This window comes from Delphinapterus leucas, chromosome 10 (genome assembly GCF_059928025.1).
Source record: "Delphinapterus leucas isolate spDelLeu-1000000601 "Yukka" chromosome 10, BTC_Dleu_Yukka2, whole genome shotgun sequence".
Classification (NCBI taxonomy): domain Eukaryota; kingdom Metazoa; phylum Chordata; class Mammalia; order Artiodactyla; family Monodontidae; genus Delphinapterus; species Delphinapterus leucas.
Window position 1 is genome coordinate 13,505,019 of NC_143138.1, and position 17,488 is coordinate 13,522,506.

The 17,488-nt window shown below is 39.8% G+C and overlaps 1 protein-coding gene across 1 annotated transcript in view; it reads left to right on the plus strand.

Moving 5' to 3' along the window:
* CAP2 (cyclase associated actin cytoskeleton regulatory protein 2) overlaps positions 1–17,488 on the plus strand; it is a 140,497-nt gene that overhangs the window by 84,868 nt on the left and 38,141 nt on the right. Inside the window, exons 5-6 of the mRNA XM_022586729.3 lie at positions 11,720–11,863; positions 12,197–12,282. Of these exons, the coding sequence (XP_022442437.2) occupies positions 11,720–11,863; positions 12,197–12,282 (230 nt within the window). The remainder of the gene's footprint in view (positions 1–11,719; positions 11,864–12,196; positions 12,283–17,488) is intronic.

A 17,488-nucleotide genomic window follows, 5' to 3' on the forward strand; every position in this document is an offset into this window, starting at 1 on the left:
AACAGAGAAGATAAGGACAAAGGAGATTCTACCTGCCAGTGGTGATTAGCAGTGCGGGCAGGGCTGGCCAAAAAAAGACTGACTGTGAGACACCAACAGAAGATAAAACCTCAGTGCAGAGGGGGAGGGTTGTGCCAGCCATCCTCTCAGAGATGATTATAGCTCCTGAAAACAGCCGCTCTGCGCGCGCGCGCGCGTGTGTGTGTGTGTGTGTGTGTGTGTGTGTTGGAAATGAGAGAGAAGAGACTTCTTTGCCTCCATTGAATGCCCTTGAAAGTGTTTCCATGGTAATGAGCAAGGATAACTGGAGAGGAAGAGGAAAAATGAACACACGGTAAGCAGCCCGGCAGACCCCTGTGACTCCCTGAAGCCACTTCACAGGCTTCTGCTGGCAACCTTTCCCAGAGTCTGTTCCACAGAAAACCAGTGGGGGGGCGGGAGGGAGGTGTGAATCAAAGGTTCTGTGGGCAAAAAAACTTGAGAGACATCAGGGTAAACAAGATAAATGGACTTCGGTAGTAACTCCTTTCGTATTCTGAGGTGGATCATGACTTGCCAGAGGGAGATGCCATATGCAGAATTCCTTCAAACTCCATGGATCAGGAAGACGGTTTGTGTTGAGCTGTTCACCGAACCAGGGCCGGGGCTCTGTTGGATGCACTGTGGGAAGCACCGCTCTTGAGAACAGCGAACGGTAGAATCTGAAAAAGGTTGTGGTAACCTTAAAAGAGAAAGCTCATTTCTTATTAAGGATGATTGGAACTCTGTATCAGTAGCTTGGTACAATAATGGCAAATCCACCCCGTGGGATGTCTTAAGACTTACAGAGCAGTTGTCGACATTTTTTGCACCTTCTGAGGTTGAACTGGAAACTGTAGGATTATGTCATCTCAGCAATATTCTGCATAAATGAATCCCGAAGAGAAGATCTGGCCATCCCTCTACCATGGGCCACATATCTAGGGGAAAGACAGTGACCCAGAAAATGCAGTTGACTGCACAGGGATCCTTCAAGTGCTGACTTTGGTAGTTTAAACTGAGATTTATCGTTACAAAGTGGACAGAACTGGGGAAAACCAATCAACATGGTGAATGGCATACAGTTAATACTCAGACGTTGGTAGACAAAAATTTATAGCACTTCGGGGAGGGGGAGAGATAAATTAGGAGTTTGGGATTAACAGACATAAACTACTGTATATAAACTAGGTAAACAACAAGTTCTTGCTCTATAGCACAGGGAACTATATTCAATATCTTGTAATAACATAATGGACAAGAATATGAAAAATAATATATGTATAATGAATCACTGCTGTACACCAGGAACCAACACAACATTGTAAATCAACTGTACTTCAATTTTTAAAAACTTACAGCAGTTCAGATTTTTTTTCTATCTCAGAGAACTAATTTCTGATCACAGTATATTGTTTTAGATTTTATAAAGCTGGTAAATTTGAATGGTTTTGGCAATTCTCTCCAACTTTAGAAATTGTTAGTGAAGTCCCTGTGCGTTTAAGTAAAGCACAGTGAGATCTACTGTTCAGCTTTAATGTTCAGAATCCCATAAAGTAAAATTGTGGGTGATTATAAAATTTATCACTGTCAGAAGCCAGATAGTACCTACCCAGAGAGAGGGAAAGTTGATGTCTTTTCAGCTGGGTCCATAAAATAAGTTGAAACAATGACAAAGTACAAGATGAGATTCTTCTCAACCATCCAGTCTATTCTCTTATGCTTACTGTGGGTAACCAGGTTAAGTTTTTGATTTTCAACTTAATTTTCCCTTCTGGTTTCTCTGTGCCATGATTTCGTATGTCTTTATTTGTCATTGCCCATTATTGACCCACTGCTTCCTTCCCGGATCTCAAATAATGTAGCTAATGCCAAGTCCCTGCCATGAACCCAGCATTTTCTAGGAACCCATTTTGTCAAGTCCAGTCATACAAGAGAGAGACACTAGAGCTTTGTATGTGTCCCACGTACAGTCGTTAGCCAACACATGAATGAATGAAAAAGATGTATTTTCTCTGATTGGACTATTATCTTCCTGTACTATCAATGAAATTCTCTTCCTAACAGAACAACTATAATGAAAACTGTAACTCTCATTCTGAGGAGCAGTTAATGTTAAGTTTGTTCGTTTCTATCGTCTTCTGACCCCTGTTGTTGCAGTAAGATTCAGGAGATGAGATATTGTAAGGATACAAACTATTTGGGTTACTGTGTATACATTTAGATAGCCATTGAACTTGACTTTTTATATCACATACCTACCATTCTGAGACAAGTCAACCATTGAGAGCTTAGAGAAAATTGTGGCCCACGTATCACATCAGCAGAACTGTGTTCTTGTTCTGATGAATAAATTGTAGGTTTTAGAGCGAGGGCTTCCCTAGATACTGCGCACAAAAACTAAAAATGATGACAGGTGGGGCTCACACTTGTGAACAGTGGCAAAGACTAAAAACAGGAAGTGGGAACTGACAAAGAAGTGTCCATTGTTCATTGGGTCAATGGCCCCAAAATCCTAAATAAGGCTTTGCATGATTCTGAGAGGTTTAAATATATTGATAAGCAACAGTGTAAATTGTTACCTGAATAGTTTTTTAAAAAATGACTTTGGAGAAGGCTGTTTAGCCTGTGGTTTGCTGAATCCTTTGGCAGAAAAGACTACACTAAAAATGCCCAATTTGCAACTGTTCTACCTTTATGAGAAAAATACAACAATTTGACATCAAGCTTCAGTGCTACCCCTGAGGTTCTATCTGAATAGTTTTGTGTCCCAGGCTCCAGACCTCTGCATTTCCAGCTGTTTTTTTTTTGGCAAATGTCAGTAAAGGGATATCATAGGAATGATCCTGGGCCCCAATGCAATATTAAATTATGTTTCACGTATATGGGTGCTTGTCATTACTTTGTATGCTTTTCTGTTATGTCTGAAATAGTTTATTTTTCAAATATTATTACTGGGAAAAAATGTGCTGACGAGTATAATGGTTGTTGATAGATTTGTATTAAAAATTTAAGTAGGAGTTTATGCATGTTGGAAGCTTCTCTCATAAGTATCAGGACAATGCAGTTCATTCTGGAAAGCAGTTCATTCCTTTTACTCTTTAAGAATGATTTTTTTTTAAGATTTATTTATTTTTGGATGCATTAGGTCTTCGTTGCTGAGTGTGGGCTTTCTCTAGCTGTGGTGAGTGGGGGCTACTCTTCGTTGCTGTGCGCGGGCTTCTCATTGCGGTGGCTTCTCTCGTTGGGGAGCACAGGCTCTAGGCGTGCGGGCTTCAGTAGTTGTGGCTCGTGGGCTTCAGTAGTTGTGGCTCGCGGGCTCTAGAGCGCAGTCTCAGTAGTTGTGGCTCACGGGTTTAGTCGCTCCACAGCATGTGGGATCCTCCCAGACCAGGGATCGAATCCATGTCCCCTGCATTGGCAGGCGGATTCTTAACCACTGCACCACCAGGGAAGTCCCAAGAATGATTTTTTTAAATTGAAGTTTAGTTGATTTACGTTATATTATTTTCAGTGTACAATATAGTGATTAGATATTTTTATAGATTATATTACATTTAAAGTTATTATAAAATACTGGCTATATTCCCTGCACTGTACATTACATGCTTGTATCTTATTTATTTTATACCTAATAGTTTCTACCTCTTAATTCCCTTCCCCATCTTGCTCCTCCTCCCTTTCTCCCCTCTGGTAACCAGTTCTCTGTATCTATGAGTCTGTTTCTGTTTTGTTATATTCATTCATTTAAAAAATTTTTAGATTCCATATGTAAGTGAAAACATATAGTATTTGTATTTCTTTGTCTGAATTATTTCTTTAAGCATAATACCCTCCAGGTCCATCCATGTTGTTGCAAATGGCAGAATTTAATTCTTTAAGAATGATTTTTAAGGAATGAAAGCAAAAAAAGCCTTTGGGATTCTTGAGTGTATTTTTGTTTGTTTGTTTGGCCGCACCGTGCCGCATGCGGGATCTTAGTTCACTGACCAAGGATCGAACCCGTGACCCCTGCATTGGAAGTGTGGGGTCTTAACCACTTGACTGCCCAGGAAGCCCCTTCAGTGTACTTTTAAGAGAGTTTAACAATCATAAAATAAGACATATATGTGGAATGTAGAGCCTTAAGAGCATATAAAAATATTTTCTGAGGGATTTGTCATAATGCAATACAATGGCAGCTACCATAGCATCACATACATTCATGGATCTCAGTTTTATTTATTTAGATTGATTTCTGTGACAGTTTTGCAAATCTTTTAAATTTTCAAGTTGTCTTAAATGTACAAATGTTTCTGAAAGTATTATCGTGAGGATATTCTGAAACCTCCAAAATGTTTCTGGACAGTGGAAAATTTTTATATTAGAGGAATAATGAAGGGAAATTAGTCTAGAGAAATATCTACAATTTCACCAAAGCAAGTTAATGCAAATTAGCATTTCTGATTAAAAAAAGTTTGCTTTTGACTTAAAATGATGAAAACAATTGCTTCATTTATTAGAATGTGCCCAAATGATATATTTTTAGATGCAAACACTGTTCCTGATTTGGATAACCTTTGCCTGAAAAAAATGTTAACTATTCTTCTTCAGCTGAATAATTTATTCTGATTATTTCTGAACATGTTTTCCTGAAGCTACTTCCCTAATGCTGAGAAAGAGTCTTAATATTATTTGATATCTATAAATTTAATAGCACCTATATGAAATTTTTTCTACCATTGAAGGTACAAAACTGGTTAGTATGTTTTAAAACTTTTCCCTTCATTACAAAAGAAATGCATATACATATTAGAAAATTTTAAATATATGGATAAGGCAATACAATTAAACAAAAACTTTGATGAGTATCTTTCCATATGTTTTCTGTGCTATATACATGTCATATGCACTCACATGGAATCAACTGGTAAAACTTTATACAAAAACAACTAAGCCAAAGTAATAGTCATTGATATTTGCTAGTATGGTTGGCTAAGATGTACTGCTTGATATAAGCTTTCTTAGAATTTTTTAATGAAGGTGGGAGTCAAATATTAAAAAGTCCAATTTTTACTTTAATGCTATTAAGTTTTCCTGAGTTGTAACAGTAATGTCTTTGTAGTATTTGTATTTAAAACATCCTTTCTAAAAATGATAGAGTTTCAGAGAACTTGCCAATATACTGATGGGTTTTTATTTGTTTTTGTGCTTGCTTGTTTTAACTGAACTGCTTAAATTCAGCTCTTACGATTATTCCTTATGGTCTTAACAGCCATTATTTTTAAAGTTATTAGTTTTGACGATATCTCTGATAATTACATCTACAAGAAAAAAATCACCATTTAGCAGTGTTTTTCTCTGTGTGGTGGAATTAAGGACGTTTATTGTTTACTTATGTTTTTCCATCTTTATTTTCCAATGTTTCACAAAGAGCATGTAATCAGAAAAAGAAATTATTTTAAAAGAAATAATAGCAGATTGATCCATTTTCTACCTGATGTAGAAACTACACAAGAACCATGGATTCCAGAAATAACAAGCTTATTTCAGTTTACTCAATGACACATCTTTGAGGTCAAACTCCCAGAATTCGTTCCATCCCCTTACAAAAAAGCATGAGTGGGAATTTGGTTTTCCTTTTTGGGTAAAGTTTCTACAGAGCTTGCTGATAAACTGAGATGAAGCTGATAATGGGTCTCAACTCTTCAACTTTAAAGCAGAAACTAGGGTCATAAAGACATGGAGTCCTGAAATACTCTCCAAAGTACAGTCCCATTAAGCTAAGATAGTGCTTGGAAACACTCGCTGAAACTTGCAATTTGCACATGCATCTTCTCCAGTTTGGCCATTTTGACCTTCTGTTAAAGCCACAGAAACCTGGGGAAGGGCAAGGGAGATTTTTCAGCTAACCTTCACATGAGTCTTAAAAAATGATTTTCTTTCAGGGAAAAGTCTCTCGGAATAAAAGAAACCTTAGTGATAAGTTAAAAAAAAAAAAAATCTGGGTGAGACCTATGTTAAATTGGCCGATTTAAAGTCATTCCAAAGCACACTAGCTTTTAGCTGTGTCTGAAAAGCTACCACCAATGCACACCATTGAAAAAAACCCAGGATGCCTCTGAAATTTATCTCCCATCAGTGGAAAGCCCTTTTGTAGCGTTAATTGACATCAGTGCAATTCAACCTGTATTTATTGAGTATGCTTAATACATGCTTAATACTTAAACAAGTGGAAGTTCCTCTAACAGACCCCCACCGCTCCGCAATTCACTTTTCCTCTGATATCCCATACAGTCAGCCTTGATGGAAATCACACCATAACTCGAATGTTCTCTGTGGGGTTTTTTTGTTTTTTGTTTTTTGTTTTTGCGGTACGCGGGCCTCTCACTGTTGTGGCCTCTCCCGTTGCGGAGCACAGGCTCCGGACGCGCAGGCTCAGCGGCCATGGCTCACGGGCCCAGCCGCTCCGTGGCATGTGGGATCTTCCTGGACCGGGGCACGAACCCGTGTCCCCTGCATCGGCAGGCGGACTCTCAACCACTGCGCCACCAGGGAAGCCCTCTCTCTGTGTTTTTGATTGCAGCTGTGAAAGTTCAGGATGAGCTGGAGAATGTAAGCCTCCTTTAAAGTACACGAGAAATCTGTTGGCACAGAATAAAGCTGTACTGCTTATTAGGGTTGTGCACATAGCCGTTGTACTTAGTCCTCTCAGCATTACTTTTTTTTTTTTTTAATGAGGACAATTCTTCACACAATTGCCAAACTAAGGCAGAAGGAAACTTTCTCAATCTTTTTGGTGCTTTCATCAGATAACCAATATAAAATATCTTCCAGAATACTCTGTCTCCTCAGACTTCAGAGTTTGTTCTTGTGAAGTTAGAGATAAACAAAGATGGCCTTAATAAATCTATCTAACATTGTAAATACACAGTTTCTGGTTCTTTTTCCCCTTGGGGCAGTAGGCCAGATATCACTAACAATTCAGATATTCTGGCCTTTCTCAAAAATGTCATTACATCAAGAATATCATGGCTTAAAAAGAAATGAAATTGAGTTATTTGTAGTGAGGTGGAGGGACCTAGAGTCTCTCATACAGAATGAAAGAGAAAAACAAATACCATATGCTAACCATGTATATGAAATCTAAAATAAAAATGGTTCTGATGAACCTAGGGGCAGGACAGGAATAAAGACGCAGATGTAGAGAATGGACTTGAGGACATGGAGAGGGGGGAAGGGGAAACTGGGACAAAGTGAGAGAGTAGCATGGACATATATACACTACCAAATGTAAAATAGATAGCTAGTAGCATAGCACAGGGAGATCAGCTCGGTGCTTTGCGACCACCTAGAGGGGTGGGATAGGGAGGGTGGGAGGGAGGCGCAAGACGGAGGGGATATGAGGATATATGTATACCTATAGCTGACTCACTTTGTTATACAGCAGAAACTGACACAACATTGTAAAGCAATTATACTCCAATAAAGATGTAAAAAAAAGAAAAGAATATCATGGCTGAGCAAATCACTGGAGAAAATTAGGATGCTTTTTACTAGTGTTGCCATAATTAATACTCAGCTGCCTTCTGGGAAAACCTATATAACGCACCTTTGATTGGGTGTTGAATTTGGACTAAAAAGAATCTCTTGAAGAGGGAAGTGTTTCCCTTCTAAAGAGTGAAATTGCAGGGGAGGGCATTTAAACCTGACTTTAGCAGTCATTCACCAAGAAAATGGAAGAGCTGTGTTTGGGGCAGGGACTGTTTAGAGGGGTTTTGTTTCTTTGTTGAGAGTTTGGGGGTGTTTGTTTGCTTTTCCTGTACTGTCATTACACCCTCATATTAGTTTGCCAATGTTGCCAGAACAAAGTACCACGGACTGGGTGGCTTAAACAACAGAAATGTATATTCTCACAATTCTGGAGATTGGCAGTCCGAGATCAAGGTGTCAGTAGGGTTGGTTGCTTCTGAAGCCTCTCTCCTTGGCTTGCAGACGGCTGTCTTCACCCTGTGTCCTCACATGGTCTTCCCTTGTGAGTGTGTGCATCCTCATCTCTTATAAGAACACCTGTCATATTGGTTTAGGGTCCACCCTCATGACGTCATTTTAACTGAAGCACCTCTTTAAAGACCCTGCCTCCAAATACACTCACATTCTGAGGTCCTGGGGGTTAGGGCTTCAATATTTGAATTTGGGAAGGACACATTCAGCCCATAACAACCCTGATTCAGGGTCTTCCTGTCACACCTATGAGACCTTTCCTTTGTAATGGCCAGAAGGGAAAGTGAGAAGGTGGAAAGGTATTCATGAATTTTCCACAAGACCTGGCTAGCTTCTGCAGCAACCTTTTTTTGTTTTTCACCTCCTTCAGTATGGAAGAATTTTAAAAGTCCACTAACTTTGTAGACATTATGCTAAGTGAAGTAAGTCAGAGAAAGACAAATACTGTATGATCTCACTTATATGTGGAATCTAGACAAACAAACAAAACCCCACCAAACTCAGAAAAAGAGAGATTTGTGGTTACCAGAACTGGGGGCTGGGGGGAAGGGGGAGTCAGAGGAAGCTGGTCATAAGGTATAAACTTTCAGTTACAGATAAGTACTAGGGATGTACTGTACAGCGTAACGACTATAGCTAACACTGCTATATGATATGTAGGAAGGTTGTTAAAAGAGTAGATCCCAAGAGTTCTCATCACAGGGGGAAACTCTTTTTCCTTTTCTTTTTATTGTACCTATCAGATGATGGATATTAATTAACTAAACCTATTGTAGTAATCATTTCACAGTATATGTAAATCAAACCATCATGCTGGTTTGATTTGCATATATTTACACCTTAAACTTATACAGTGATGTATGTCAATTATTTCTCAATAAAACAGGAAAAAAAAAGTCCACTGAGAACTTTAAGAATGCTTTGCTTTCTTTCCCTGTATTTCTTTTTGTTTCTCCCAAACAAAAACATGCCTCTCCAGCTGCAGATCTCAGTTAGAAAATGTTTTTCCTGACTTTGCATGTCAGTGATAGGAAAGAGCTGGTCAGTGAATCTTGTCAATCAGAGATTTTTAAACTGGCAGATGTCTTTGGGGTCTCCTGCTATTTGCCGAGCACTCACAATGTACCTGCCTCCTTACCAAGCACAGACATGTTCTCTCATTTACTCCTTCTAACAGCCATGTGAAGTGAGTGCCATTATCAACAGTATTTTGGAGATGTGATCACGGAATCATAGACAAGTTTGGCCACTTGTTTAAAGTTCTAGAGCTTAGTACACTGACTTGCAAGGACTTCAACCCAAGCAGTCTCATCCAGACCTGAGCCTTTACTCTCCCTTGCTGGGGAACTAAGATCCCACGTGCAGCACAGTGTGGCCAAAAAAAAAAAAACACCCAACCTTATACATGACATGCCCTCTGATATTTTCTATTCTATTTCAGTTACTTTTTTAAAATACTGAATGTGACCCACTTAGCTGAGTCTGTCAAAAACCTGAACTAGATGACCTAATTTAGACTCCCGTAACCCTAAAATCCTGTTAGCCTACGTGGATGTTTATTTGGAGCCTCTCTTATCTTAAATACACAGACTGTTTGTTTGAGGCAAATGAATATTACGTATTACAGAGAACATCTTTTTTACCCCCAGTCTGAGCTAACTGAATAATAGTAATAATAATAATCACTTCCGTTTATTGTGTCCATCCCATGTGCCAGAGGTTTAAGACGTCACCTCTCCTGTAGCCTATAAGCTGTAAGTATTACTGTCTCTGATTTACAGATGAGGAGACCAAGGCTTTGGTTAAGTAGTTTGCTCAAGGCCTCATAAAGTGTCAGAGCAAAGATTTGAACCAAGGTCATTATAATTCCAAAGCCTTTATACATTTCTTTTAGGGGAGGGCATATACAGGGCCAAGAAGAAGTGAGGGCTGGAAGCTACTGCAGCTGAGCATTATTTCTTCCCTAATGGTTTGCTGTCCCTGGCACAAACAACTGTCCTAAAGGATGTTAAACTACCATTGTAGCAATGATTAAAATCTGCACCTGGGAGCTTTTCCAATTCCCCCCGAAACTCAGGCCACCCCCAGACCAGTTAAATCAGAGTCTCTGGGGGTGGGGCCCAGGCCTGGTTTGTGTTTTTTTGTTTTTATTTTTAATTTATTTATTGCTGCGTTGGGTCTTCGTTGCTGCACACGGGCTTTCTTTAATTGCGTCGAACGAGGGCTACTCTTTGTTGCGGTTTGTGGGCCTCTCATTGCGGTGGCTTCTCTTGTTGCAGAGCATGGGCTCTAGGCACGCGGGCTTCAGTAGTTGTGGCACACAGGCTTAGCTGCTCTGCGGCATGTGGGATCTTCCCAGACCAGGGCTCGAGCCCATGTCCCCTGCATTAGCAGGCAGATTCTTAACCACTGTGCCAACAGGGAAGCCCCCAAGGCCTGTTTTTGAAAGCTTCCAGGTGATTTCAATGTGTAGCCCAAGTTGAGAACCTTGAAGTTCAGTTAAGAACCTCTGAAGCCTTGGTTAAAGAAATTAAGGAGCTTTAAGGGGCTTTTCTATTTTAAAAGACTGTAAAATACTGCCAAAACCTCTTCAACTGCTTTTACAAAGCTGAAGTACAAACTGTTGCTATTTCTTTGGAGGAAAAAAAAAAATCAGATAACTGTATCTGCTCTTCCAAACCAAAAAAAGTCAAGAATGCTATGGGGAGATGCTACAAGCACCAATCGCTGTGATACTTCATAACTCAGCTCACATAATTTTAGAAGTGTTTTTATGTGACTAGAAAAGTCAGTTGTTGAATCAATTAATCAGAAGTGAGAGGGGTGGGACTTCCCTGGTGGCAGTGGTTAAGAATCTGCCTGCCAACGCAGGGGACTTGGGTTCAAGCCCTGGTCTGGGAAGATCTCACATGCCGCGGAGCAACTAAGACCATGCGCCAGAACTACTGAGCCCATGTGCCACAGCTGCTGAAGCCCATACACCTAGAGCCCATGCTCTGCAACAAGAAAAGCCACCACAATGAGAAGCCCATGCACCGCAACAAAGAGTAGCCCCCGCTCACCGCAACTAGAGAAAGCCCGCGCACAGCAACTAAGGCCCAACGCAGCCAAAAATAAATAAATAAATAAAAATTTAAAAAATAAAAAAAGAGGGATGAGTAGCCATCAGCCAAGTTGTCTGAGGATGATGCTGAAAACCAAACCAGACTAAGGTGACTATAAATATTATAAGCTGTTACATTTTCTTGCAGAGAGCCTCAGTGAAAGATTTCCACTTTATGGATTAGTAACTAAGGTAAAAACCAAGGACCCTTCCTCACATCATTTTCCCACAGGAATAGGAAGATATCCTTTTACTAACTTCTACCTATCCCGATTTTAGACATGTGTTATTCTAGGCTGTGATCTGTGCATTCCATTAGAAAATATAACTTGATCTACACTCAGTTTCACTGTGTTCCATGCAGCGGTCTCCAAAACAGGGACTGTATCATACTGCTGCATTTTTTCCATGTCTCAGGAGACAGCATTAATAATGTAAGAAATCGCAATCTTCATACTTCAGAAAATGAAAATACAGTATGACCATAAGAAAATCTGCTGGATTCTGAAAGCCCGACAAATGACAGGCGCTGAGTAGTCCTGCTTAGGCCAGCGTGGGTGGAGGTGCTGTGCCTCCGCTCTGTCCTCAGTAACAGTGCTCAATGTTTGCTTCCAGAACGATGTGGCTGCACTTCTGAAACCAATATCGGAAAAGATTCAGGAGATCCAAACTTTCAGAGAGAGAAACCGGGGGAGTAAAATGTTTAATCATCTCTCGGCTGTCAGCGAAAGCATCCCTGCCCTTGGGTGGATAGCTGTGGTGAGTGTGGCTGGAATGTTGCCCCTGCACCTCGTCAGGTTTGTGGAGTGTTTGGGAGAACTCATGGCTGCCTTCAGGCTTCTCCATCCTCCGCCTGTTACATGAAAGGAAGATTCCCTTCAGGCTGAATACATCAGCTCTTTCTTACCCTTTTGAAGTTCAGGGCTTTGTGTTCTGAGATGTGGAAAGTGCTTCACTGATTTTACAGAGCAAGATTTGCCTCCAGCTTTGAAGTCAACATCTGCATTGCTTCTCTTCTTCTTTAAGGCATTTTCTTTCTTATCCTATTATTTTTTTTCTTTCTATGCTTTGGTGATGGTCCTGTTCTCTCAGTCCCCCAAACCCGGTCCTTATGTCAAGGAGATGAATGATGCTGCCACCTTTTACACTAACAGGGTCTTAAAGGACTACAAACACAGGTACGTACCTTCTTTTATTGACCAGATTTTCAATTGATTGATTGATAGACATTTGTCCCCAAGCTTAATGTAGTTCATTACTGATTCCTTTCAAAGTCTAGTTTACTACAAACATTAAGGAAAAATCCCATCTTTGCAGATAAAGCAAAGTGGAAAGTGAAATCAATGATCCAGATAATATGTGTGTTTTAGAAAGTCTGCCTCAGTTCTCTGGTAGTGAATAAACTCTCCCCACGTGAATGCATGTCACTCTGTTATGTATCCCCACAATAATGAGAGAGATCTGTGATGGTTTGTGATGGACCAGCCCTAAATGGACAAACCTTTTACATTGATCAAAATAGAATGGTGAGAGTTCCCTGGTGGCACAGTGGTTAGGAGTCCACCTGCCAGTACAGGGGACATGGGTTCGATCCCTGGTCTGGGAAGATCCCACATGCCACAGATCAACTAAGCCCAAACATCACAACTACTGAAGCCCGCGTGCCCTAGAGCCCGTGCTCTGCAACAAGAGAAGCCACTGTAATGAGAAGCCCATGCACAGCAAAGAAGAGTAGCCCATGCACAGCAAAGAAGAGTAGCCCCTGCTCTCTGCAACTAGAGAAAGCCCACGTGCAGCAACGAAGACCCAACGCAGCCAAAAATAAATAAAATTTTAAAAAAATAGAATTGGTGGGTGAGGAGAGAAAATAAACGGGCTTAGGAAATGAAGTATAAATGAGGAACAGAGATGAGACAATAAACCAGGCCAATGAGAAGGAAACCAGAGATTGCGTTAAGGTGAAATACAGTTGGGTTGACAAGAGAGACGTCTGTAAGAACAGCCGCCATTCAAAGTGCTGTTGAAAGTACTGATGAGACTGAACCAACAGGTTTTGCCTGGAGAGCCAGCTTAAAAGGACATTGCATTCTCCAGCACAAATAATAGATCCTAGAGAGCCGCAAACTGGGGCTAGAATTGGAAATGGGACTAAATGGGGAGAGGCCAGAGCTGAATAGACAGGAAGATATCTCTGAACAGCTGAAGGGGTGTCATGAAATCCCTCACCTCTGATGATGTCATGGCCTGCCTTGTCAACAGCTGGCAAGATGTGATGTGGCTGATGCGTCATCATGCAGGAAAGGAATGAAGTGAAAATAAGAGCAACAAAGTTCCACCCCCTGGGCACTGAGCTCAGAGTGAATCCCCCTCTGAGCCCGTAGGTGACGGGAGTAGAAATGATCATCAGTCAGCAAATGCAGGGGTTCCTGCATTTCACTCACAGACCCATACTGTCCAGATGAAAGGAAACTTGAGGACCTGAATAGTCTGGATAATTGCTTCAATTCACTTCTTTCTATTACTAACATAGATCTAAAAATATGAGCCAGAAGAACAGGTTTTAAGTAGGAAAAGAAGAAAACAACATTATAAGACAAATTTTGTATGGAATATAGAAAAATTGCACAGAATGTGTAAATAAATACCTCCTGTAGTCCCAGGTCATTGACCAATGTTACATATTCAAAACTTGTATAACTATTTCTTTTATAGGTTATTTTTGGTTTTAATAAACATTGAGTAGATACAGAAGAATATTTATAAATATATGTAAGATATAAAAATTACAATACAAAAAATACCCATACATCCACCAATCATTTTAAGAAATATGTACCAATACTTTCTTTTTTGTACTAGAAAATAACAGTCACTCTCAGCAATCCCACTCCTAGGTGTATTTCCAGAAGAAATGAAAACATGTCCACACAAATGCTTGTACATGAATGTTCATAGCAGCATTATTTATAGTAACCAAAATGTGCTACTGCTGAATAGACAAATGAAGTGTATATCCATACAATGGTATATTATTCAGCCATTTTAAAAAATGAAATATACAAGTAGCAGTATGGATGAGCCTTGAAAACATTATGCGGAGTGAAAGAAGTCAGACACAAAAAAACACATATTGTATGATTCCATTTATATGAAATTCCAGAATAGGCAAATCCACAGAGGCAGAAAGTAGGTTAGCAGTTGTCTAGGGCTGGGGAAGTTGGGTGGAAATGTGGAGTAACTGCTAATGGGTGTAGGATTTCTTTTGGGGGTGATGAAAATGTTCTAAAACCACTGTGTTAATGACTGCACAATTTGAACTAAACTATTGAATTGTACCCCTTAAATGGATGAATTGCCTGGGATGTGAATTATATCCCAATAGAGCAATTATACTAAACAAAATAAGACAAAATCCAGCCGCAGTGTTCCCTTCCCCTTATAGAGTTTAGTCATTCTATGTTAGCAAAACAGGTCTTAGAGCTTTTAGGAAGCGCAGCTCTCGAGACAGACTTCCGCCCACCTCTTTTCCTCCTGAGGTCTCTCCCACCCTAAGGAAACTTTGGTTAAATTACTGATATTCAGTAACAGACTCCCTGCACCCAGAGAACTGTGTTTGAGGCAATTGTGCCCAATGATATAACTCCAAATGTTGCCCTTTGTGTTGGAGACTATAGAACTGTGCAGTATGAATGAGAAGAGGCAAAATGGGCATAGAGGGAACCTACCTCAACATAATAAAGGCCATATATGACAAACCCACAGCAAACATCATACTCAATGGTGAAAAACTGAAAGCATTTCCACTAAGATCAGGAACAAAACAAGGATATCCACTCTCACCACTATTATTCAACATAGTTTTGGAAGTCTTAGCCATGGCAGTCAGGGAAAAAAAAGAAATAAAAGGAATACAAATTGGAAAAGAAGTAGTAAAACTGTCACTGTTTGCAGATGACATGATACTATACATAGAGAACCCTAAAGATGCCACCAGAAAACTACTAGGACTAATCAATGAATTTGGTAAGGTTGCAGGATACAGAATTAATGCACAGAAATCTCTGGCATTCCTATACACTAACAGCAAAAAATCAGGAAGAGAAATTAAGGAAACAATCCCATTTGCCATCACAACAAAAAGAATAAAATACCTAGGAATAAACCTACCTAAGGAGGCGAAAGACTTGTACTCAGAAAACTATAAAACACTGATGAAAGAAATCAAAGATGACATAAACAGATGGAGAAATATACCATGTTCTTGGATTGGAAGAATCAATATTGTGAAAATGACTATACGACCCAAAGCAATCTAAAGACTCAGTGCAATCCCTATCAAACTACCAATGGCATTCTTCACAGAATTAGAACAAAAAATTTTACAATTTGTATGGAAACACAAAAGACCCCAAATAGCCAAAGCAATCTTGAAAAAGAAAAATGGCGCTGGAGGAATCAGGCTCCCTGACTTCAAATTATACTGCAAAGCTACAGTAATCAAGACAGTATGGTACTGGCACAAAAACAGAAATGTAGATCAATGGTACAGGATAGAAAGCCCAGAGATAAACCCACACACCTATGGTCACCTAATTTATGACAAAGGAGGCAAAAACATACAGTGGGGAAAAGACAGTCTCTTCAATAAGTGGTGCTGGGAAAACTGAACAGCTACGTGTAAAAGAATGAAATTAGAACACTCCCTAACACCATACACAAAAATAAACTCCAAATGGATTAAAGACCTAAATGTAAGACCAGACACTATAAAACTCTTAGGAGAAAACATAGGAAAAACACTCTTTGACATAAACCACAGCAAGGTCTTTTTTGACCCACCTCCTAGAGTAATGAAAATAAAAATAAACAAATGGGACCTAATGAAACTTAAAAGCTTTTGCACAGCAAAGGAAACCATAAACAAGACAAATAGACAACCCTCAGAATGGGAGAAAATATTTGCAAATGAAACAACAGACAAAGGATTAATCTCCAAAATATACAACCAGCTCATGGAGCTCAATGTCAAAAAAAACAAACAATTCAATTTAAAAATGGGCAGAACACCTAAATAGACATTTCACCAAAGAAGACATACAGATGGCCAAGAGGCACATGAAAAGATGCTCAACATCGCTAATTATTAGAGAAATTCAAATCAAACCTACAATGAGGTATCACTTCACACCAGTCAGAATGGCCATTATCAAAAAATCTAGAAGGAATAAATGCTAGAAAGGGTGTGGTGAAAGGAGAACCCTCCTGTACTGTTGGTGGGAATGTAAATTGATACAACCACTATGGAGAACAGTATAGAGGTTCCTTAAAAAACTAAAACTAGAACTACCATATGACCCAGCAATCCCACTACTGGGCATATACCCTGAGAAAACCGTAATTCAAAAAGAGACATGTACAACAGTGTTCATTGCAGCACTATTTACAATAGCCAGGACATGGAACCAACCTAAATGTCCATCGACAGATGCGTGGTTAAAGAAGATGTGGCACATATATACAATGGAATATTACTCAGCCATAAAAAGAAATGAAATGGAGTTATTTGTAGTGAGATGGATGGACCCAGAGTCTGTCATACAGAGTGAAGTAAGTCAGAAAGAGAAAAACAAAACACTGTATGCTGGCATGTATATGTGGAATCAAAAAAAATAAAAGATAAAAAATGGTACTGATGAACCTAGTGGCAGGGCAGGAATAAAAACATAGTCATAGAGAATGGACTTGAGGACACGGTGGGGGAGGGGGAAGCTGGGGCGAAGTGAGAGTAGCATGACATATATATACTACCAAATGTAAAATAGTTAGCTAGGGGGAAGCAGAAGCATAGCACAGGGAGATCAGCTCGGTGCTTTGCCATGGCCTAGAGAGTTGGGTTAGGGAGGGTTGGAGGGAGACGCAAGAGGGAGGGGATATGGGGATATATGTATGCACATGGCTGATTCACTTTGTTGTACAACAGAAACTAACACAGAATTGTGAAGCAATTATACTCCAATAAAGATCTATTTAAAAATTAAAAAAAGAAAAATGAAATGCAAGACAATCTGCTCTGCTCACATAAAAATAGCAGTTCAGGAAAGAACAAGCTTAAGTTGCAAAAATATGTCAGCATGAACAGCCCATGACGACTTCGTCATCATAAAAGACCTCTTTACCTAGTCTTTTCTCGGAATATACAGAGGTGCCTATTAAGACACCTAAGTCTCTGCCATTTTGCGTATCACCCTTGGAGGCCATTTTTGTTTTTATCTCAGTTCATCAGCTCCTGTTGTCCTCCCAGTCCCTACTTGAGTGTATCTTGGGCCCATGGGTGTGAGTGATTCTCCCCAGGTGGTAGTATAGCCAAGAGGGTTAGGGGTTCCC